The following is a 26,918-nucleotide window of genomic DNA, read 5'->3' on the forward strand; positions in this document are numbered from 1 at the left end:
CCTGCAAACATAACAGTTGGCGACGAAGATGAACGTCAAACATAACAATAAGTTAAATACATACATACATATATATATATATATATATATATATATATATATATATATATATATATATATATATATGAATACATACAATTACATGGAAATGGAAATTTAATCAACTTTTTTAGATTTTACTGTCATTGGATATTTTACCCTTCACCAGACAATCCATTCATGTGAAATCACTTGTTTCTTCCCCCATTCCCTCTGCTTCACTATTTTTTACCAAGTAAGATCTATGACTTACTTGTAGTTTCATTAAATACTTTTGTAAGCAAAATCCGATCCCGCATTTTGCTAATCCCTACCCTCTGATGAGAAGGAAAGTATTTCTTCGAAACTCTGCGGATTAAGGACCATCCACTTATTTTGTGTTTCCTTTTTAAAATTAAATATGTTTTTAACTCTTTTTCAAAGTGTTTTTTAACATGTTTTATTAACTACTTGTTCTTATTATAAGCTCTATTTCCTATTTGATTTTATCGAGGTATTACATCTGGTTGAGATTACTTTATAAATATTAACTCTTTAATATTTATAATATCTCTTAGATTTGCCATCTTGGATTATCTTGGTAAACTTAATTGTAATTCTTATATAAGTCTACACCGGTTAAAACAAGATAACTTTTTAATACACAAAGAAAGATGGCTCACCTCCATCCAAAAAGGAAGCAGGAATAACAAAGGATCTGTAGAAAACTAACAAACTTAATATCATGTATACATAAAAAAAGTGGTAACATCAAGCCCATAAATTGACCATACGTGTCCTCGCAAGGATGAAACATGGACATTCTGTGTAGTTTAATTTCCACAAATTCTGTAAATTACATATTACGACAGTTTATTTTTCAACTATCATGTATATATGCATTTGACAATCAAAAGTTTTCTCTGCATTATTCTTTGAGCCTGGATCTTTTTTTTTTGAATAAATCTTTTTTTTTTTGTCAAATTGTCATGCATGTATGATTTGTTAGTATTCAATTTGTTAATTAGCAAATTTTAACAACTAAATTTGAATCTCATTTTGCTAAATGTTTAGTCTGAGGACATGAGCAATTCATTGAAACTCTATGGAATTAAGAAAAATGTTTATTTTTTTGTATTGTTGAAAAATAAATTGTTATAATATGTAATTTACAGAATTTAAATCCAAATGTTTTTATACTATTGCTCTATCTTGAATAATGAGCTTTTTCATCTGGTTGGGATTGTCATATAAATATTAATTCTAGTATTTATGTACTTTAAAATTTACAAATCTATTTAATTTGTAAATTGAAATTATTAATTTTATTGTGTGTGTGTGTATATATATATATATATATATATATATACAATATATATATATATATATATACAATATATATATATATATATATATATATATATATATATATATATATATTGTATATACACACACTGTCTCTTCATTATCATTATAGAGTCACTTTTCATAAAGTAACTGAATAGAGAAAATCAACCAAAATTACCAGGTAGAAATATTTTTTTTTCAAATTTAATTCAATTTTCTATCAATTTTTATCACTTCTCAGTGAACACGATTTTTTATTTTGCTCCAAATATAGATCGTGTCCATATTTATTTACCTCCCCAGAAGGGTAGAGTCAGACACAATGTTAGCTTTTAATTTGGAAAAAAATCCATCTCTGAAAATGTGAACACTTTAAATTGGAACCAAAATAAAGTGAATCAGTCAAGAAGGATTTCTCATTCACTGAGGACAGAAAAGATAAAGTAAAGTGCCTGAATAAATACTACACTTTTGCTTAGCCAAAAGGCCAAATTGCTTAACTTAATAGCTCTGTTCTGAATTTTTGAGATGAGGGCTGATTGTTTATATCACTTTTATTGATCAGACTATTGTTCTATGCTTGAGTGTTATTTGTGCCTAAAGATCGTTGAAGGACAATCTGATCAAAATGTTGCACAGATAACATTCAAGATGAGAACAATAGCCCGACCAATACAAGTAATATTAATAGCAGATGGTTTTATATGCTTAAGCAGATGGTCTAAAATATTATGTCTTCATTCTTTACAAAGTTTTTAAATCTGGAAGGCATGTTGATGGCTCTTCCAGATTTAGTGCAAAGTGAAATTTCTGGCATTGGTAATTCATCTGGCAAGGATTTTTTGTTATTGCGTAAAGTTGAAGATTGTTTGCTGCCACTGAATTCATTAGTTCTGTTAATTTGTGTAGTTCCTGAGACTTTCTTCTCGACTCTGGTTATTGACTGATTGACACTGTTAGGTTGAAGTCGTGATTGAACTGGTATTTGGGGTGTTTTAATTTTTCTGGCATGCATTTCCATGTGCATTCTCCGATCTGAATAAGTCATAAAAGGATAACCACACGTTTTACAAAATGGCTTCTCATCCGCATGTGATAACATGTGTGTTTCCAGTTCATGATTTTCTGAAAATTTGTATTCACAAATTTTACAAGAATGTGTTGTCTCTTCTGTGGTTATTTTCATCTCAGCTTTTGCACCGGAATCCTTAGGAAATGCAGAATTATTAACTTTTTTTGTGTCACTTCTTGAGCTGGATTTTTCAGAAGATGCAGAATTGCAAACTTTGGAAGAATATGGTTTAGTTTCTGTGTGCATGCGCAGATGTTTTTGCAGGTTATATTTACGAGAAAACAAAGCTTTGCACACTTTGCAAGAAAACACTTTCTCATCGTCATGAATCAACATGTGTGTTTGCAGTTCATGCATTTCTGAAAAAACAGATGTACAAATTTTACAAGAATGTGCTTTCTCTTCTGTGTGTAATTTTGAGCTGCATTTGTCAGATTCAGCATTGGGATTTCCAGAAAATGTAGAATTGTCAACTTTCCAAGAATCTGGTTTATTGTCTGTGTGGATGCGTAGATGCTTTTCCAAATTGAATTTTAGAGAAAACGAAGATTTACACACATTGCAAGAAAATGGTTTATCATGTGTGTGCACTTTCATGTGCGACTTTAGATTACAATTCTGCGAGAATGAAATCCCACAAATTTTACATGTGTATGGTTTCTCACCTGTGTGACGTCGCATGTGAATCGTTAAATAAACATTTGAGGGAAAAGTTGATCCACAAATTTTGCATGAATAAATTTTCCCACCTCGATGAGTGCGCATGTGAGTTTTAAAATGGAAATACGTAAAAAATGTTGATTCACAAACAGTGCACGAATATGTTTTCCCTTCTTTGTGAATTTTCACATGAAATTTCAATGCAGTGCTATCTGAAAATGCAGAATTGCAAACTTTACACGAATAGGGCTTCTTTGTGTGTGTACGGACATGCCGTTCCCAATGGGATTTTCGAGAAAATGAAGCTTCACATATGACGCACGGAAATGGCTTGTTTTCTGAACTTCTACTCATTTTGTATTTTTTTCAGATTGATTTCTCAACTTAGAATTTCTTGGAAATGCAGGTACACTTTGCAAAAAAAATAATTTTAATCTTTAATTTACTTACATCTGCATCACAGTGAAATATTAAGGTTAAAGGATGAGGTCAACTTGACAAAAATAGTCTTCACTAGCCGAAATCATTTGACAAATACTTTCTTTCCTTTTCAAGTTTACTATGCTGAAAATGTCCGACATATTTCATATGAAAAGGCATTCATATACTTCCAATTGTAATTATCAAATGTCACAGAATCACATTTCTTTGTAATTTTTCTTTTCCAAGATAATCTGTAAATAGAGAATGATGACATCATGGTGACTGTCAAAGGTACATTAGACATATTCATATAATTACAATCTGAGTACTTATTCTGACCCAAGTTCTGGCAACATTACATTAGCATCTTCAAACATGGTTAGAGAAGCAGCCAAAAGTGGCCAAAGCGATTAGACAATCAGCAATTAGCAGACAAATTTCACAGAATTAGTGAAGTTTATTTAAACCAAACAAAAGAACAGTTTTTGTGTTAAAATCGGAAATAAATTACGACACGCCATGTGAACACATTAATTCTTTCAAAGCTTTTTCCTTACTTTCTCTCGAGAAAGAAAAACCTTTTTAAGTTAGCACCCTTTGCTACGACATATTTTTTAGCTAAAAAAAAAAAGAAAATAATAGAAAGAAAAATGGTTAAACTACTTTTCTTTCTTTGCAAATAAATACCATTACTTTATAAGTTGTTACTGTTTATCTCATACAAATTATTTGCTACTTTCATTGAAAAAAAAAACGAATTTATTTTTCCTTTCAATTTCTTTCATGTTTGGATGTAAAAATATCTTTTTAATAAGAAAAACAAGAAAAAATATTTCTTATTACTTATTTACTTATTCTTGCAAAAAAGTGCTTATATATTCTTCTCCAAAAAATATTTTCGAATGTATCGTCTCGGCATTGTCAGCATATTACAACTGCTTTCATAAGATACTGATTCAATATTGTCTGAAGTTGCATTAGAAACTGAATAAGTACTGAATCGATATTAGAAGCATGGTATTAGAAAAATTAAAATTATTACTAGAGGAAATTATTAAATAAATATATAATTTAAAAGGAAATGAAATCGGCAAATAAAAAATTATTTAAAAAATGTATTCATTTTAATAAAATGATGTGAATTTCATAATTATTTTGATTACAATTATTCAAATATTTATTGAAATAAAAAATAAAATAGCATCAAACAAAATTTTTAAAAATCGCATTTAAACAAATAAATAAATTATGAAACCAAATCAACCAGAATTCATTTAAGCATTTTCATAAACAAACAAAGCCATTTTAATGTTTTGTGAGTATTTGAAGAAAAAAAAAATTGTGATCATTTGAAATTAGAAAATATATAATCTGTCGACTAGAAAAATAATTTCTGGGTTTTAAAATAGAGAAAGTTTTTGAAGGTTTTTACATGGAATGATTTTATAAGCAAAGATTAGACTAACAATTAAGAAAACAAAGAATCTTAAGAAAATTAGTTGATAACAAATTGGTTCAATGACAAAACTGTAATTTTAATGACATTAACCCCTTGAGTGGGAGCGGGGTTAAGCTGGCTCTATATCAGTACACTGCATCTCACATCAAGGTGGTAAACCCTCATCAATCAGCAGCTGAGTCCATGGCATATTTCAGCCATTCCTGATTCCAAACACAAAAAATGCCAACAATCAGTTTGATGTTCCTATCCGAGTCTTGAGCTGACCACCTCAGCTTTTAATGTAGACTCGATCATTTGGAGTGTCAAGAGATTGATATTATGAACATTAAGGGGACTGAAGAGAGTGCAAAGATGGGTGTAAGTTCAGGGAACTTTTGCTGCCATTCCTAATCAGAAGGGAGTTAGGACCAATGGTAGATTTTATCAGGACAGTGTACACAATGTAATTATGTATGGAAATGAAACCTGGCCAGTTAGAAGTGAATGCATGCATTATAATGGAATGAAATAATGATATGATGGATGTGTAATGTGAGTCTTAAAAGTAAACCGAGTTCTGATGAGCTCAGAAGATTTAATTTGGACAGTATAGGGAGATGTGTATCGAAGAGTAGACTTCAATGCTATGGCCACATTGCAAGAATGAATGGAAGTTATTGGGAAGTAGATGCAGATGTGAAGAGAGTAGAAAGTGGATCTTGATTCCTTTGTCTTTTACTCAGCATGTTCACGGAATGATATTTCTGACAAAGAAGGAAGAATTGCAGTTATTAGGTCAAGATTTTGCCCTTGAAGTGATATTTTTTAGTTCCTTAGAGCAAGTGGCTTCATGCTTTATCTGGAGCGATTTCCATAAAAAAGACCAGTTAAGATAGTAGGTTTAATTCACAAAAAAGGCCAAGGCAAACATAGGAGGAAGTGATAAAAATCGACATGAAAGAAAGAGGGATAAAAACTTACTTTGAAAGTCAAGTTCTTAAAGCTGCCCAATGCAATAAAACTAAACTGAATATAATTATAATGATAAATAATAAAGAATTAAATGTGCAAGTTTTGTTCATTTGTCCCTCCTATATTACTATCTAAATGAGTTAATGTTCCATTTAGACTGATGATTCCTCCTGAGAATGAAACCCTGAAGAGTCTGTGTAGTTTAACTGCTATATCTTTCCATTATATATATATACTAGCAAAAGTATCCATCGTTGACTGGGTTCAAAAACAGCCTACAGAAAATGGACTCTGATTTATGAAAGTATGATAGGTTATGAAAAGGAAGGGTTGTAAAGAGATAGCTTCGAATTTGGGGGTATCAAAACCAAAGCAAAATATGCTGAAAGTAAAAATAAAATAGATAAGCCCCATAATTTATTATACCATACCTGTTCACATTGAAACACTTATCACAATATTCTGTGGATCTATATTAAAAAACCTTGTTAAACTTTGTGACATATTTCCATTCTATGGAGGTCAGGCACGAACGAACACCCCATAATTTTATTATACCATATTTCTTCAAACTGAAACATAATTATCAAAGTATACTTATGCAGATAGATATGAATAGTCTTTATTAAAGTTTGTGCCTATTTCCATTCTATGGAGGCCAGGCGCGAATGGCAGACCCCACAATTTTATTATACAATCCCTATTTAAGTTAAAACATACTTATCAAAGTATTATTATGTACATCTATATCAAAAACACTTGTAAACGTTTTTTTTTAAATTTTTAAACTTTTTATTTCTATACTTTAAGGACCAGGCGCGAACGCAAACCCCACAATTTTGATGAACCATCGTTCTGCTAGATAAAAGATACCCATTCCTGTGTCTCGATACATCTTCTATTATTATATGTAATCAGTTTTCTAAAACAGCCAACCATATAGGAGCCCATTCGTGACCAGACACACACACACACAAACATTCAGCTTATATATATATATATATATATATATATATATATACACGTAAATTGAATAAAATCACAACCTACATGAATAGAAATTCACTTTTTTGGCATTAAGCTCTTACAGCTGTTTCGTATATATATATAAAAGTGAACAACATTTCCCTTTGCAATAACTCTGTCAATTTTAAGTCTACAGACTCGAAATTTGATATACAGGGTACTGAGGTTTGGGAAAATCTTTGTGATTGGTTTTCGGCTGTAGATTTAGCTGCAAAGGGGTAAAAGTTCAACGATTTGACCTTTGAGAACTCAACCAAACTCCTCCGACAATTTTGGGTCTAAACACTTGAAATTTTAGATATAGGTTCCTTGGACATGTATCTAACTTGATTTGAGGCCAAAACAATAAATGTTAAGGAGTGAAATTTAAAATAAAATGAATGCTTTTTTTTTTGCTCAACATACACCTCCAAACACCTGGGCAACGCCGGGCTGAAATGCTAGTATATATATATATATATATATATATTTGTCATAACTATATAGATATATAGTTGTCATAACTATATAGATATATAGTTGTCATAACTATATAGATATATATTTGTCATAACTATATATATATATGTGTCATAACTATATATACATATATATATAACTACTTAATTTACTCACATAAAATTAATATACTAAAGTATAGATTTATGTGTAAATATATATATGACATAATTATATATTTGACATAACTATATGTATATATGCACATATATTTGTCATAACTATATATATATACATATATATTTGTCATAAGTATATATATATTTGTCATAAGTATATATATTTGTCATAACTATGTATATATATTTGTCATAACTATATATATATGTCATAACTATATGTATATATATATGTCATAACTATATGTATATATATGTCATAACTATATGTATGTATATATATGTCATAACTATATATATATATATATTTGTCATAACTATATGTATATATTTGTCATAACTATATGTATATATATGTATGTCATAACTATATGTATATATATGTCATAACTATATGTATATATATGTCATAACTATATGTACACTTGTGCCCGATATTATTCATACCCCTCGGATCTTTGAGATTTCTATAAGAATATTGCTCAAACCAGAAGGTAGACAATATTAAAGGGATTTCAAACAATAAATCAAGCATAAGCATTTAATTTAAACTCAACAAATAAATAAATTATGCAAGTTTGAAACATTATACAAAGAAAAACAATAATGGCACTAGTTCAAAATTATTCATACCTCTCTTACTAATAGTCAATAAGCATGCCATTTATTCTTAATAACTGCCTGTAACCGTTTGGGATATTTATCAACAAGGTTTTTACAAGCATCAACACTGATTTTTGACCATTCTTCAATGCAGTAGTTCTCCAAATCCCTCAAATTTCTAGGTTTCCGCTTTTTAACCTCAGTTTTCAATATGTGCCAGAGGTTTTCGATAGGGTTCAGGTCGGGACTCTGGCTAGGCCATTCCAAAACATTAATTTGATTATCCTCAAACCATTTCTTGACTATTTTGGCAGTATGTTTTGGATCATTATCCTGTTGAAGGACCCAGTTTGGTCCTAAATGGAGCTTCTCCGCATCCTGTCTAATGTTTTTCTGGAGTATCTCCAAATATTGCTCCTTCTTCATGGTTCCATCTATCTTGACCAAACTACCTGGACCACTAGCCGAAAAGGAGCCCCAAAACATTAGGCTACCACCACCATGTTTCACCGTGGGTATGGTGTTCTTTGGGTTTTAAGCTTCTCCTTTCTTCCTTCAAACGTAAGAAGCATCCATATGGCCAAACAATTCAATTTTTGTTTCGTCAGTCCACAAAATACTTGAGAAAACGGACTCTGGAGAATTCACATGGGTCCTAGCAAACTTTAGACGTGCTGCAAGGTGTTTTCCGGTGTGCAATGGAGTCCTTCTTGGTCTTCTTCCTTTCAGACCATTTTCATGCAGAGTCCTTTGCAATGTTTGCCTTGATATTTTTATGCCAGAAGACTCCAGATTTTCTAAAATGTCCTTATTAGTGGTGGTTGGATTTGAATTAACACTTCTTACAATATTCCTGGTGGCTCTAGCAGACAGTTTCCTTTTCCTTCCTCTACCAATCAAGTTGTTTGTTGTGTGGTGGCTCTGGAATTTTTTGATGATGCTCTGTACTGTTGCTGTAGGGACCTCAAATTTCTTGGAAATTGACTTGTAACCTAAACCATCCTTATGTGAATTCACAATTTTAGTCCTAAGATCATTACTAAGCTCTTTTTTCTTCCCCATTCTAATAATTTTTATTCTTTTATTGGTTTTCAGTTGATATCATTTTAATTTCTGAAAAATGCAAAAAACGAAATGAAATTAATCAAAGGTTGTATAAAAGCATTCAAAATAAGAATCAAACAGGAAACAAACAGTCAGAAACTCGATTAATACTGAAAAAATAAGGGGGTATGATTATTTTTGAACATTGCAGATTTTATAAATAGCTGTATATTTCTTTTATTACAAGTATCCCGAGATTTTAAAATGACGAAAATGATCAGAAGAGGTTTATTAAGAATATGTATCAATATGGACGTAAACAATAAATTCTTACAAAAGTTACACCTAATAAACTCAATTTTCAAGGGGGGTATGAATAATATCGGGCACAAGTGTATATATATGTCATAACTATATGTATATATATATGTCTATATATATATATATATTTGTCATAACTATATATATATATATTTGTCATAACTATATATATTTGTCATAACTATATATATATATATATATATATATATATATATTTGTCATAACTATATATATATAAAATATTTTTGACATTTGTTTTTCTATTTTATATTTAATTCTATCACCATTTATATTTTCCCCCATTCTTATTCCCTGATTTTTCCCCTTTTTTCTTATGCAGCAGTGATAAAAGCATATCTTATTTTCCTTTTATTAATATTATTGAATTTTTTCCCCTTTTCCCTTTTACATATTTGTGAATTATTTCATGGATTTCGGCCTGTGGATTATTTTGGACCATCTTCCAATTACAGAATTTCCTTGGATTTTACTTGTGCAAATGGAAATTCAATTAACTTTCTTCAAGTTATATTTTTGGATTTTACCGTCATTGGATTATTTACCTTTAACCAGACTATCCATTCACATGTAATCACCTTTTTCTTCACCATATTCCCTCTGCTTCACTTTTTTGTTATCAAGTAAGATCTTTGACTTACTTGTTGTTTCATCAAATACCTTTCTTTGCAAAATTTGATCTCGCATTTTGCTAATTCCTACCCTCTGATGAGAAGGAAAGTATTTCTTCGAAACTCCGTGGATTAAGAACTATCCACTCATCAAGTGTTTCCTTTTCAGATTAATTATGTTTTTACTCTTTTTCAAAGTGTTTTTTAACATGTTTTATTACCTGTTTGCTCCTATATATGTTTGTCAGAACTATATATATATACATACATACATCTATATATATATTTGTCAGAACTATATATATACAAATATCTATATATATATTTGCCAGAACTATATACATATGTCACAATATATATATGTATATATACATCTATATATATATGTCATAACTATATATATATACCACAAATATATATATGTATATATACATCTATATATATATATATGTCATAACTATATATATATACATCTATATATATATATATATGTCATAAATATATATATATATATATAGTTATACATTTGTCATAACTCTATATATCTCATAACTATATAAATATATATATCTCAGAATTATACATTTGTTATAACTATATATATAATATATATTTGTCATAATTATATAATATATATTTGTCATAATTATATATATTTGTCATAGTTATATATAAATATATTTGTGATAGATATAAATATATATATTTGTCATAATTATATATATATGTCATAACTATATATATATATATATTTGTCATAACTATATATATATACATGTCATAACTATATATATATATTTGTCATAACTATACATATATATTTGTCATAACTACATATATATTTGTCATAACTATACATATATTTGCTATATAAATATTTATCATATATATATGTCATAACTATACATATATTTGTCATATATATTTGTCATAACAATATATATGTCATAACTATATATATTTGTTATAACTATATATATTTGTCATAACTATATATATTTGTCATAAGCATATATATATATTTGTAATATATATATATATATATATATTTTGTCCTAATTATATATATGTATATATATATTTGTATTATATATATATTTGTCGTAACCACAGATATATTTGTCCTAACTATATATTCATCATAACTATATATATTTAAAATAACTTTACATATATATTTGTCATAACTATATATATATTTGTCATTATTACGTATATATATATTTCATTACTATATACATATATATATTTGTCATAACTATATAAATATATTTGTGTCGTAAATATATATATATATATATGTTATAACTATATATATATATATTTGTCATAACCATACATCTATATTTTTCAATGCTCTCTATATATATATTTGTCATGACAATATATGTATTTGTCATAATCATATATATATATATATGTCATAATCATACATATATATATGTATTTGTCATAACTATATGTATATATATATATATTCGTCATAACTATATATATTGGTCATAACTATATATATTTGTCATAACTATATATATATATATATATATTAATCATAAATATATAAATATTTGTCATAAATATATATATGTCATAACTATATATATTTGTCATAACTATATATAATTGTCATAACGATATATTTATATTTGTCAGATATTTGTTAATATATATGTCATATATATATTTATATATGTCATAAATATATATTTATATATGTCTTTATATGTCCTTAATATATATATATTCATATATTTGTCATGTATATATATATTTATATATATATATATATATATATTTCTAATAACTATATATATATTTGTCATAACAATATATATATATATCATAACTATATATTTTTCATAACGATATATATATATATTTGTCATAACTATATATATGTCATAACTATATATATATATGTCAGAACTATATATATATATATATATATTTGTCAGAACTATATATATATATATATTTGTCAGAACTATATATATGTTTTCATAACTATATATATATATATGTCATAACTATATATATATGTATATATATATGTATATACGTATGTATATATATGTATATATACATATGTATATATATATATGTATATATACATATGTATATGTATATATATATGTATATATGTATCTATATATATGTATATGTATATATATATGTATATATGTATCTATATATATGTATATATATGTATATAAATGTATATATATATGTATATATGTACATATATATATGTGTATATATATATGTATATATATGTATATATATGTATATGTATATATACATGCATGTATATATATGTATATGTATATATACATGCATGTATATATATGTATATGTATATATACATGCATGTATATATATGTATATGTATATATACATGCATGTATATATATGTATATGTATATATACATGTATGTATATATATATATATGTATATATATGTATGTATATATATGTATATATATATATGTATGTATGTATATATATATGTATGTATATATGTATATATATATGTATATATATATGTATATATATGTATATGTATATATATGTATATATATATGTATGTATATTTGTCATAACTATATATATATATATTTGTCATAACTATATATATATATATTTCATAACTATATATATATATATTTCATAACTTTATATATATATTTGTTATAATTATATATACATATTTGTAATAACTATATATATATTTGTAATAACTATATATATATTTGTAATAACTATATATATATATTTGTCATTACTATATATATATGTATATATATATCTATATGTATATATACATCTATATGTATATATATATATGTATATATATATCTATATGTATATATATATCTATATGTATATATATCTATATGTATATATATATCTATATGTATATATATATCTATATGTATATATATCTATATGTATATATATATCTATGTATATATATATATCTATATGTATATATATATATCTATATGTATATATATATCTATATGTATATATGTATATCTACATATATATTTATATGTATATCTATATATATATTTATATATATATCTATATATATATTTATATATATATCTATCTACCTATATATGTATATCTACATATATATTTATATGTATATCTATATATATATTTATATATCTATCTATCTATCTATATATATATATATATATATATGTCCTAACTATATATACATATATCTTATATATATTAGTGATGGGATGATTAATTAGGAATAAGAAATACGAACATTTTAAGGCAGCTGTATTAGAGAAAATTGTGCCTACTTTCCAGAAAATAAGAACATTGTAAGGTATCTGTATCAGAGATAATTGTGCCTACTTTCCGATTCCAAAACAGATTCTTGTAATTGTTTATTATTTGGTGTGTTTTTATTAAAACTTAAATTTCCATTACTACTACTAAAGATAAAATGGTAAATGTGTACTGGTTTTAAGCTACAAACAATATGCTAATGTATAGATCACCCAAAGAAGTTTAGTTTTCCATTCACAAAAAATATAACGCACAGATTTTTATTCTAATCTAAAGAAAGACAACTACATAACTAAATATTAAGTGATTTTTAAAAAATTAGAATCTCTAATTTAAAACAGAATTGTTAATCGTACTTGAATCATGAAAAATTTTTGGAATCATCCTAAAATGCTTAATATTCAGGGTAGAGCATGGATATAAGTAGGATTCTGTATAACATGGAGGAGTGTGTACATGTATCCTGGACACGGTATCACAATGAATATATATTATTGTCAGGTTCTGTATAATATGGATATAGGTGTATATATTATGTACGTGTGTTTAAACTCATGGATCATCTAGAGGTATAAAACTGATGACAGCAAATACATTTTAATGGACATATAATGAACATTTAATGAACATTTATGACAGAAAGACCAATTGGGGAAACATACCTGGTCCGTCCTTGAACTTGTTTGACAGATCTTTGGGAAAAGCTACAAAGAAGATTCATCCAACGAATCAAAAAATCTCAAGTTGTCTTTTCAGCAACTTTATTTCCTGATGTTTCCTCATTGGAAATCTGCTATGCTGGTCCTAAACTAACGCATTCTGATCCTCTCTACTGTGAACCATCACCATCCGTGGACCATCTTTCTCCCTCGCTTGACTCTGATTGTGTTTGCTCTCTCTCTCTCTAGCTCATAATCTTTGACTGATCAAATCATAGTGTCTTTTCCAAGACCAAGTCCATGTCACTTTAAATAGCCTTTATATAAGACTACATCAGACTCTAAAATAAAATCTTTTGAATTGTTGTTTATGATTCACATTCTTTTCTATTAAAACCTTTTAACATAAATAATTTTCTTTGTAAATATTTATTTTGCTATAACATTCTATTTTTACAAATATTACAATGATCATAACAATCATCGACTAACATAACGTTAGCATTATCTTGCTAATATCTAATAGATGGATGAAGACTTAGATGTCATAAAAGTATATCTTTATGGCAAAGCTATTGTGGTAATAAAGAAGTTTTGCTACCTTGGTGATACCATTAGGGTGAAGCAGGTGCTAGAGTGATAAAAGACTCATTAATGGGTGGAGTAAGTTCTGGGAGATTCTGGCATTACTTACAAGCACTGCATTACGAGTGCCAAACAAAGAAAATAAATATATCAAGTATGTGTACATAATGTGATGAAGTATAGAAGTAAAATTTGGCCAGTGCACTGCATGGAAAGAAATATAAGAATGAACAATGGATATCTAATGTAAGTTGTAAAAACAGACTTTTGATCAGATTTAGAGGAAGATTAAATTTAGAGAGTGTACGGGATGAGTGCAAAACAGTAGACTTTGTTGGTATCTATTTCTCTGGCTGGACTCCTTGCCAGGACCAATGTGACTCTTTCTCCAGTTTTCCATGTCTTCCATCAGCTACCTCAGATCTTAGGTTGCCATAAAGTTGTTGCTTTATGGGATGATCTTGCCAAGATATATTTAACACTGTTCATAGCATATGGGTGTATGTGCTGTCTAGCTTTATTTCCAATCTTTTGATGAGTGTTCAGGTTGTAACGCCATAAACAAGGACAGACTCCATCACTGCTCTGATTTTGATGTGGAGACATTAAAAGTCATAAACTTTGTTTTATCCGCATTAATGTAAAGACCAGTATCATTTGCAGACTTTTCTACCTCACATAACAGGGTTTGTGCATCAATAGTGCTATTCACATTGTTGTTGGTATGACCACATTAAAATAATTGATGAAAGTTCTCAGGTTAATAGATGTAGAGCAGTTGAGATAGCAGGTTCAGTTTATAGGATGAGAACAACCTGAGAGAATGAATGAACTAGAAACAAAGAGGGATAAATAAATACCTTGCCAGAGATAGGTTAGTTTGGAAGTCAATTTCTAAAAGCTGGTAAAAATAAAATAGACGTTAAACTAAAGATGTTGATGATTAACTTGAACGATACATGAAGAATATGCAATGGGAATGGAAGAATAAAATAATCATATACGAAAGGGAATAAAAAATGTATACAGTGAAAAAACATTTACACTCTGGTGAGGCTTTAACTTACTCATTATTCTCTTCAATGGTATCATTACATGTTAATACTCAGTCCCAACACGTATCTGAGACAGTCGCAAAGAAGCACCTTTTTCAGTTGAAATAAAATGCATTTATTCATGGTACTTTCCAAAATAACACATTGCCTCTTGTTTTAAAAGTCTCTTAGTTAAACTCGTCTGCCATATAATTTACAAAAAAATTTCATTTCGATACAGGTTTAAAAGTCTCTCATCACTACAAGCCACACATTTATCTTACGCTGGCACTTGCTTTTTCCAATCCTTTGCTGCCTATGTTCCTGTTGATTTCTGTCTATGTGTGTCCCCATCACTTTCCATCCAGATGAGTTTTTTTTTTCTCCTTTCTTTACTTCCTCTTTCTCTGCTCTAACATCACATTGTGCACCGGCTTGGTCACTTGCATATGTATCATACGGCTGCTGCTGATGCAAGCACGTCAGTGGTTCTGTTACAAAGCTACACTAACCGACCCACTAATAGTGTGCATGAGTATTGCTGATCCCTTCTTACATTTTTCTACAATGCAGGTTTAAGCTTAAAATTTAAAATGTTTCTAAAAAAAATATTTAATATATTCTTGGAAGAAAACGTATCTTCAATTGCTTGCTAAAGCTACAAAATTAATCACAAATAAATCAAGTCATATTATATTACACAACTGTTTGGATATTTGTATCTTTTTTGCTTATGCAGATTAGTCATCCACAGAATTTTTGTACTTGCAGAGATTCCCCAAATTTTAATTTATGTAGCTTATTTTTGCTTTTAATAGAACTTATCTCAGACAAGACATAAAGCCATTTAATGTAAGGAACTAACAAGAAAAAAATGATTATCGCAAAGATGGGAGATGCTTATTGACTTTAGTCTTATAATTATAATGTAATTATAATTAATTATAATTTAGTCTTATAATTATAGTGAGCAGGAAGAGAGTTCCACATGCCTGTAATTCTTGAAAAGAAGCTACTGGAATACAAAGCTGTATTACAATGAGGTATCAAAACAGCGAATTGATGGAGACCCCCAAGACCAATCTGTTAAAATAGCTGGAACAAAAGAAGCAGGGAACAGATCAGATAATTCTGAAGAACACGTACGATAATAGTATTCATAGAAAAGACTGAGACTAGCAACATCACGTCTGTGAGGGAAAAGTTGTAAAGAAGAAGAAAGGATGAGGTCAATCAAATGACAGATACATTGCTGCACCTTATCAAGAACCCTAAAAATAGGAGAGAGATTCACCAGCCAAATATGGCAACAATACTCCATACATGGCCTAATAGTAGCTTCGGATAGAGAATAGCGTCAGGTGTGAGAAAATGTTTAGAATCATAGCAAAAATGTTTCTGAATTTTTGAGATGAGGATCTGTTATTTGGATTATTTGGATTCTTCAGACTACTGTTCTCATCTTGAGTGTCATTTTGCAACGTTTCAGTTGATGTAATCTCTAACCTTTTTCAGATGTATCTTGTCGAACTCGACAATATGACTTTTACAATTGATTTTTTTCCAAGTATTCTAACCACTGTGCCATGGGTCCTTGCAAACAAGTAATTCTTTGCAGGAAGGCTGCGTGTTCGAATTACGTCAGGGTCACCACTAATTGCGGAACGAACGGGTGTCGATGTTTAGTCTTGCAAGCTCCAAATAATAAAAAAATTTTCAGGGTTTGTATTACTGTACACATAGATTCGAAAAAGTTGTCAAAAAAACAAATATATAACAAATAAATGTTATCAAAGGCAAGGTAAGTTACTTTTCTACCTAACTGGATATGTTTTTAGTGTTTTTATTTAATGTAACATGTTTATTCAGCTCGAAAAACATACAGTGTTTACTGATGTATTGGAAAATTTAAGATGGCGCCCAACTCTCTCTTTCACACGGTAAGTTTGGGAAAGGGAGTTAAAAATAAAAAATATGCCAACTACTGTTAAAAAACCCACCGAATATATGTCAGCCTATGTTACGGTAACATATATTAAGCAAGTTTCTAACAATATTTTGTCTAGTTTTTTATTCATAACTCATTTTCCCAAACTTACGGTGTCCGGACGCCATTTAAAATTTTCCAATACATCGGTAAACACTGTATGTTTTTCAACCTGAATAAACATGTAACATTAAATAAAAACGCTAGAAAATTATCCAGTTAGGGAGAAAAGTAACCTATCTTGCTTTTCATAACATTTATTTGTTATATATTTGTTTTTTGAATCTATGTGTACAGTAATAGAAACCCTTCGAAACTGTCGAAGTGTTAGATTTTTCACAATTTATCGTCTGTATATAGAGGAGAATTTCAGAATTTCTCATCAAAACTCGGGAATCTTCGTTAAATAAGTACAACTTATTTTTTAAAAAGTGGTACTTAACAGACTGTCCTTATTTAGAAACCCATTTTTAACACGAGGAGGGGACGGCGTTTTATAACTATTCCGTGTACTGTCACCTAACAATTAAATAAACATATACATCAAACTCGAATTTAACTTTAATATCATAGCACGGTTCGTATTCTGCATAAGTACTGAAAACGTACTATTTTTTGTCAATTTTCACCATTATCGATGACGTGTAAATCGAAATTTAAATTTGACAACCTCCGAAAACATCAACATAGAAGATATCTATTATACAAACCTTTTTCGTTTGATAATTAGTAATTTAATAAACTCCATTAAACATATTAATGTTTACGTTAAAATATAAAGAAACCTAGTATTTCATGTCGTGGTTTATCCTCGACGACTGAAAACAAACAAGCGTGACTATTCATTTGTTGATTTCGAGCATTATTTCATAAATATGGAGAGGCCCGAACCAACAGGAAATACTTTTCTTACTTATTATTTAAAGAAATTGAAATAATACTTACTTTTTCGTAGACTTCTTTCATGTGATGCCTGATTGAAAAAGTAAATAAATAAATAAATAAATAATAATTTAAAAAATTCACCGTATGTTTCGCTCTGGATGCAGAATTGCAAGATGGCGACCAGAAAAAAAAAAAAAAAACTGGTTCGCAGAAATTTCTAGAAACGGAAAACAAATTCGCCAACTATGTCGATATTTTTTTTCGATTTTTTTTTTAATCGTTGAAGGTCAAATCAGTTGGGTAATTTAAATTATTAATTCAGTGTTTTGAAAATAAAATAAAGCTATACCTTCCTTAACCTGTACATATTAAAACATTTTTGTCCTCGTGAGTAGACTAACGACTGAAATTTGCTGAAAAGTCAATGTTTGATTTTTAATAGCATGTTAAAACTTTTAATCTAATAAACTTCTTAATCTCTATTTATGATCATAAATTAAAAACAAAACATTGTTTTTAATTTAAATTAATACTGTATTACATAGACGTCCTAGACGAAGACAAGTCTGTTTCATAAGAAGAAATTAAGCAGACATGTTTATTTCGGCTGTTGACGTGTGATGGTAGCGTGTAACAAGGTGTTAGTTCGGTGGATTAAGAGGTGTTGTGTAAAAATATGTAAAGCGAGTTGCTCGCTGGGCAAAACAACAAACAGCTCACTTAAAATTAATTTTTCAAAAACATTAATAAGAAAACAAATATTTAGAAAAATTAATTAAAAACAAATAATCAGAGTTGGCTTGTTATAAGAGGTGTAAATTTATTTGCCCTGGTGTATGTATCACACTCGTGTTTATTTTGAGTCCAAAAAAAAAAAAGAAGAAGAAATCCTTCCCGACTGGTCAAATGTTTTTGGCGTTAAGTTGGAAAGAAACCATAAATTAATTTGCTTTAGAAAAGCCGTTCGGGTAAGGAGCAGAGTGAATAGATAAGAAGAATGTTTTTCTTTTTTTGTGTGGTTTCACCATTGGAACCGACAAAGGGTGTGTTACTGTTGCGCACGAGCGACAGAGCGTGGCAGTAACGCGTCTTACTCCTCTGGTGTTCACGAGCAAAAAGGGACGAGAGACTCCTCGAATTTAGCGCCACGGCTTTTTTTTTGTCTTTTTTTGGAGCTCTCCAGAAACGGTGAATGTTCAATGTCACTGTCAAAATTAGTTCCGGGGTAGACGCTACATACCCCCCTACTAGACAGTATGTCGAACAAAAGAAAGTGGAAAAGTCACTGGGTATACACAGCAAATCGGTGAGGACGTTGCACTGATCTGCCCGATCTGGTAGAAGTTGTAATTACTGGTGAATCGAAGTTTCCGTTCTGAACTGCAGTGTTTTGTGTCCGTTTGCGTGCTAGCACATCGTCATTCAGAATAGCTTTCTTCAGACGATCAACACTGACTGAATCTCGTCTTCCGTCAATGTCGATAACGAAGAACTTTGAGTAGCGTTTCAATACCTTAAAGGGACCGGAATACGGTATTTGCAGTCGAGCTGTGCCTCCATCGTTCCGAACAAACACATGAGTCCACGATTGTATGTCTTTGGGGATGTGAGTGCGTGTGTTCTGTGTTCTCGGGGCAACGTTAAAAGGTTTCGCCAGTATTCCCTCACACGAGAGGTATAACTTGTTGGGTCAGGCATGCGTGTAGGAGTGATCGGTGCGACCATCTGTCCAGGGAGAGTCAGCGTTGTTCCGTAAATCATTTCGGCAGGCGTAAAGCCAATATCTGCTTTTATGGTGGATCTGATGCCTAATAGAATGAAGGGGAGGTACTCTGTCCACCTGTTAGGGTCGGAATGTGCTCTAATAGCTGCTTTCAACTGACGGTGCACACGCTCGATCATGCTGTTTGCCGCCGGGTGGTACGAGGTACTCCTTATGTGTTTGCTTCCCAGTAGGCGAGACAACTCAGAAAAAAGATAGGAATCGAATTGTCTGCCCCTATCGGTTGTGATGGTGGGAGGCACACCATAACGCGATATCCAATGTGTAACCAGGGCTCGGGCAACAGTTTCTGCGGAAATATCTGCGATGGGGATGGCTTCAGGCCATCTAGAGAATCTGTCGATGCAAGTCAATAAGTATGTACAGTTTCTCGAATGTGGGAGTGGACCCACTAAATCTATGTGAACGTGTTGAAATCGTGCCTCAGAGGTTGCGAAGGTAGCAAGGGGACTTTTAATATGCCTGTGTACTTTCGATTTCTGGCAAGGGACGCAACTCTTGGTCCATTCGCAAACGTCTCGGTTAATGGCTGTCCAGATGAAACGAGAAGTCACCAGCTTCTGCGTGGAACGAATGCCAGGATGTGACAAGTTGTGTAATTGAAAGAAGACAGCTCACCTATGCTTAAGGGGTACATAGGGGCGTTCATGACCATTGGAAACATCGCACCATATCATCTCGTTGGAACAAGGTACTGGGACTTGCTTGAAAGTTAGATTTTCGGAGTGACATAAGCGATTTAGTTCTTCGTCATCCCATTGGTCGATGGCGATCTGGTGGAGGTCGATCTCGTCAATCGCTTGAATGGCATCGATGTGCATTCTTGACAATGCATCTACAACTATGTTCTCCTTCCCTCTGATATACTTGATATCCGCAGTAAATTGTGACATGAAATCTAAATGGCAAGCTTCCCTGGGTGAGTGTTTTCCGGGCTTGGCAAGCAAAGCATGCGATAACGGCTTGTGATCCGTAAAAAGCGTGAAAGTGGATCCTTCCAACATGTAACGAAAGTGTTTAACTGCGCAGTATGCAGCCAAAAGTTCCCTGCTGAAAGTGCTGTATTCGGTTTTAGCGTGCTGAAGACGCCTTGAGAAAAAAGCTAGTGGTTGCCAAATATTATCCACTAATTGTTGCAGTACACCTTTAATGCCAACGTCGGATGCATCGGCGGATAAAGCTAGGGGTGCATCTGGACGGGGAAAAACCAACATTGTCGCTTCTGTTAATGCCTGCTTGACCTTATCGAAGGAACGTAATTCCGTTTCGCTTAATGTAATCGTCTCATTTTTTTTTGTTTTTATTTCTGAGTATGTTGGTTAATGGCTGCGCGATTTCAGCACAATGGGGCACAAAACGTCGATAGAAATTAATTAAACCAAGGAACTCTCGAAGTTTACGAAGTGAAGTAGGAGCTTGGTAATCGACTATAGATTTGACTTTCTCTGGAAGGGGATGGATACCTTCTTTGTCGATTAAATGGCCGAGAAACGAAAGTGAAAAAACTCCAAACTCGCATTTTTGGGGGTTAATAATAACGCCATAATCTGTCAATCTGTGAAATAACTGCTGCAGATGCTGTAAGTGTTCACGCTCTGATGCACTTGCCACGAGGAGATCGTCGATATATGCATAGACGAACGGTAGTCCTCGCAAAACTGCGTCGATAAAGCGTTGAAAAGATTGCCCTGCATTACGTAATCCAAAGGGCATGCGTAAGAATTCGAAAAGGCCGAAAGGAGTTGTGATCGCAGTCTTAGAAACATCCTCTGGGTGTACGGGAATCTGGTTGTATGCGCGAACAAGGTCGATTTTTGAGAACACTGTTTTTCCGTGAAGCGAGTTAGAAGTCTTGCAGATGCGGAATAGGGTAATTGTCCGGAATAGTGCGACTGTTAAGTGCGCGGTAATCCCCACAAGGGCGCCATTCGCCGGCTGATTTTTTTGGCACCATGTGGAGTGGCGATGACCAGTTGCTATTAGAGGGTCGAATAATGCCTAAATCCAACATGTGCTGAAATTCTTGTTTAGCCGCCCTTAAACAATCAGGTTTAAGTCTGTGCGGGTGCACGCTCACAGGTGGTCCCCTTGTTTGGATATGATGAGTGACATCATGTTTAACTTTGTCACCGTTAAACGTAGGACGAGTTAATTCCGGGAAACCTCGCAGCAAATCTGTAAACGGATCCGTGGTGTCTTTACGTATAACTGGGCTGATCTCGATCAACCCACTGATTATGCCTTGCATGGAACGTCCAGTGTTATTATCAATGAGTTTGCCGCGTTTGACATCTACAAGGATGCCAAAATGGTGCAGAAAATCCGCCCCTAAAATCGGAACGGGTAGCTTTGCGACGATGAAGACCCAACATAGTGCGCGCTGTAATCCAAGATTTAATGTTATCGATGTCTCTCCGTAAGTAGGAATGGAGGAGTGATTCACTGCATGTAGAAATAAGTTTGATTGAGGACGGTTCTCTTTCACAAACTTCTTAGGAATGATACTGACTTCCGCACCGGTATCAACGAGAAATCGTATACCAGTGGTTCTATCAGTCACATACAGGGTGCGACGAATGTTGTTCTTGCCAGAAGTGTCTGCTGCTCCTACTGCCTGGCCTGGGCGTTTCCCGAGAGACGTTTCTTCGTATATGAACATGGCTGGTGGCATCGGTAAGCTCTTTCACCGAAAGCGCGTGGTACTTGCAGAGCCCACCGCTGTTCTGAGTGCTGCTAAATCGCCGGGGACGGACTCGCTCAGTGGGGTGTTTATGCATTTTTGGTTTGAGCTCAAGGCCACGTAACTGTTCACACAGGTCGTGAATCATTTGAGCCTGTTGCTCTAGTTCCTCGCATATATCTGTGGAGGGGTTTGCGACGTTAGGCAGGGCATCGTTAGAGCTGTGCATGTGAACTAGGGCTATGGAAATGGTTACGTCCATAATTTTGTCGGCTAGGTCCGCTAGCTCCTCAATGAGGCGAGTATCATTTGAATACTCGATGGCAGTCTATTGACGAAAAGTTGTTTAAGTATGTCCGGCGGTAGTGAGTTCTCACCCATCAACAGCTTCATACATCTGAGTAACTGAGACGGTTTCCGATCTCCGAGTTCTTCTTCTACGAGAAGTTGACGAAGGCGTTTCTGCTGTGAATCGGTTGTCCTACGAATCAATTCCGATTTGAAATAATCGTAGCTGATCGATCCAGGGGGTGACATGATCAGGTCGTGAACCTCCGCCATTACTTCATGCGTTAATGCGGCCACCACGTAGTTGAATTTCGTCATATCGCTCAGGATCCTTTGCGTGTAGAACTGGGCCTCTACGTGTGCAAACCATAATGTTGGATCGTGCGTCCAAAAAGGGGGAATCCTCAAAATAGCCTGAGTAGCTGTCATTGAAGGAAGCGCCTCACTGTCCATCGTGGGGAACGCGTTGAAGAAAACGATGACCACAGAAAATCTCCGTGAGATCCTTTGCGTCTAGAAAAACCGATGTGCCGCTAAGGTCGACATGTACGTCATTCGGCGTGCGCATGGTCGCTGAGAAATTTCCCTTGTGTGATTACAGGTAATTCTTCCTTATTGATAATATCCACAATTCCTTGCGTGTTCTGCCAAAGTCTGACGAAAAAAAAGGGGTCACCAGTGAAGCGAGATGCTCGCTGGGCAAAACAACAAACAGCTCACTTAAAATTAATTTTTCAAAAACATTAATAAGAAAACAAATATTTAGAAAAATTGATTAAAAACAAATAATCAGAGTTGGCTTGTTATAAGAGGTGTAAATTTATTTGCCCTGGTGTATGTATCACACTCGTGTTTATTTTGAGTCGGAAAAAAAAAAGGAGAAGAAATCCTTCCCGACTGGTCAAATGTTTTTGGCGTTAAGTTGGAAAGAAACGATAAATTGATTTTCATTAGAAAAGCCGTTCGGGTAAGGAGAGAAGTGAATAGATAAGAAGAATGTTTTTCTTTTTTTGTGTGGTTTCACCATTGGAACCGACACAGGGTGTGTCACGCATGAGCGACAGAGCGTGGCAGTAACGCGTCTTACTCCTCTGGTGTTCGCGAGCAAAAAGGGACGAGAGACTCCTCGAATTTAGCGCCACGGCTTTTTTTTTGTCTTTTTTTGGAGCTCTCCGGAAACGGTGAATGTTCAATGTCACTGTCAAAATTAGTTCCAGGGTAGACGCTACACATGTATCCATTTCGTTTAGTTCGTATGTGTGTAAAGTTGTGTAAGTAAATGGTAAGATCAATGGCCCGAACAAAATGCGATAAAACAAATTGTGCACAGGCATTGAAAATGGGTTTATGTTGTTGTTTTCTTAAATATTATTAAATCAGAAACTTCTCCAGAGAAGATCCTAAATTACCATATTTATGCTTCCGGGTTGCACTTGCTCACACTACTGTGCTTATATTTGCTCTCTATCATCCCACAACAGTGGAGTTACGATCTTTAAAAGCATATCTGAAAAAATTGACCACATCCTGTCTGCTCATCCTTCGGCTAACATTCACGTCTATGGAGACTTCAATGTTCACAATGTAGAATGGTTAACCCACTCAAACCAATGATGAGGGGAGGTTCTGTCACGATTTCTCTATTGCTTATGACCTCACTCAAATTGTTCACGAACCCACCCATGTACCCAACACTGACAGTCAGTATGCAAGTCTTCTAGACCTTTTTCTCACAACTTTTTTTTAATTTTAATTTTTTTTTTATTACATTTTCAAACAAGGCACATTGCCACTTTGTTGTAGGGGGCTACTATCGGGGACATAAGCATTAGGGGTACTGTGTAGGAAGTTGGGCAGCAAGATGTCGGTTCACGTTGCACTTCAACTTCTGCATGTCAGTGCAGTCGGGGAAGCAGGGACCCGGAAGGGAATTCCAAAGTCTAGCTGTTCTGGAAAAGAAACTACTGGAGTAGAAGGCTCTCTTGCATCTAGGGATCTCTACTGTGAAGGGGTGGGATTTAGCTGCTTGTTGGGTTTGTCGGGAGTATTTACATCGTGGGGGCACAAGTGCTTGCAGTTCGTCAGAGCATTCTCCGTTAAAGTACTTGTAGAACAGGCAGAGGGATGCAACATTTCGTCGATGGGACAGAGGCTGAAGTTTAGCTGACAGTTCAGGACCTATCAGAATTGACGACTCTCTTTTGAACCTTGTCTAGGAGCAAGAGACTAGTGGCAGATGCACAAGCCCAAATATGACAACAATACTCCATACATGAGCGAATGGTGGCCTTATAGAGGTATAGGATACTTTCAGGCGTTAGTAGCTTTCTAGCACGGTAGAAAGAACCCCCCTTCTTCGCAGCGGCCCTGGCAATGTAATTGTTCCACCTCATGTTTCCTGTGAACGTTAGGGCAAGGAGTTTAAAAGATGTACTTTCAGATAAAAAGTCATTGGCTATTGCTATTGGCGGTAGGGAAGGGTTCTTGTAATTATTGAAGGAAACAAGTTTAGTCTTGGCAGCATTGAAGGTGACCATCCATTTTTGTCCCTATTCCACTACGGATCGAAGATCATCCTCTAGAGTTTCTGCCATTTCTTTACATATGTGTTCATTTGTTTTCCTGTCGTGTCTGTTATAGAGCATGGTGTCATCAGCATACATACCCATCTCACAGAAAATTTTGTCAGGGAGGTCATTTATGAATATTAAGAATAGCAGAGATCTAAGGATAGACCCCTGAGGCACTCCCGCATTTCTATCATATTGTTTAGATGTACGACCGTCAAGGACAACCTGTATTTTTCACTTATCCAAGAAGGATCTAATTATGTTATGTATTATGCCAGTGATGCCGTATGATCTGATTTTCTTGAGAAGACCCTCATGCCATACCCTGTCAAAAGCCTAAGATATATCTAGAGCTACCGCTCTACCCTCGTCCGCTTTGTCCAGTGACTGGTATATACGTTCTGAGATTACAGTTAGGATGTCTGCTGTGGAACGGGCTTGCCTAAATCCATATTGTTGGTCAGTCAGAAGTTTAGCATCTGTAAGGTGATGGACTAGAGCTTGGTTAATTATGGTCTCAAATATTTTGGTGAAAAGTGGGAGGAGGCTAATGGGGCGATAATTTACTGGGTCAGTTCTTTCGCCAGAATTCTTGAAAACTGGCACTACAGAAGCAGTTTTCCAGCAGGCCCTGACCTATGTTCATTTTCCTTTCTGTCTCCACTGGAATCTTCCAACCACGCTGTTGTATCGCTTAAGATACTCTATGGCTGACTGGGATAGCTTCCGTACATTTATATCAAATCTACCTCTGCATTCGATATTTAAAAAGGATGTGTCCTCTATAGTATCAGACCTGACTGAATAGTTAATTGTAGGTATAGACAGTTTATAGAGTTTCATAACTCGAAAATATTCCAGCATAAACCTAACAGCCAGCCATGGTTCTCTTCAGAATGTGCTGCTGCCATTGCGAACAAAAATCAACTTTTCCATTGCTTCCAACATAATAGATATAAAAAGGT

General features: G+C 32.7%; 2 protein-coding genes across 2 annotated transcripts; both read right to left on the bottom strand.

Moving 5' to 3' along the window:
* Positions 1–1,474: 1,474 nt before the first annotated feature.
* On the bottom strand, positions 1,475–19,059 carry LOC145252830 (uncharacterized). Its single transcript, XM_080112805.1, has 2 exons — positions 18,693–19,059; positions 1,475–3,771 (listed from the first exon to the last, which is right to left on the bottom strand). The coding sequence occupies exon 2, from the start codon at positions 3,449–3,451 to the stop codon at positions 2,087–2,089; it is 1,365 nt and encodes a 454-aa protein (XP_079968931.1). The 5' UTR covers positions 3,452–3,771; positions 18,693–19,059; the 3' UTR covers positions 1,475–2,086.
* Positions 19,060–23,377: 4,318 nt separating this feature from the next.
* Positions 23,378–23,836, bottom strand: LOC145252375 (uncharacterized). The gene has a single exon (XM_080111772.1). The coding sequence runs from the start codon at positions 23,834–23,836 to the stop codon at positions 23,378–23,380; it is 459 nt and encodes a 152-aa protein (XP_079967898.1).
* Positions 23,837–26,918: the final 3,082 nt, after the last annotated feature.

This window comes from Euprymna scolopes, chromosome 29, assembly GCF_053919585.1.
Source record: "Euprymna scolopes isolate OS-2025 chromosome 29, ASM5391958v1, whole genome shotgun sequence".
Classification (NCBI taxonomy): domain Eukaryota; kingdom Metazoa; phylum Mollusca; class Cephalopoda; order Sepiida; family Sepiolidae; genus Euprymna; species Euprymna scolopes.

Bases quoted from the DNA above. Each gene is read 5' to 3' on its own strand.
- LOC145252830 (XM_080112805.1), bottom strand. From the start codon at position 3,451: ATGAGTAGAAGTTCAGAAAACAAGCCATTTCCGTGCGTCATATGTGAA.
- LOC145252375 (XM_080111772.1), bottom strand. From the start codon at position 23,836: ATGGACAGTGAGGCGCTTCCTTCAATGACAGCTACTCAGGCTATTTTG.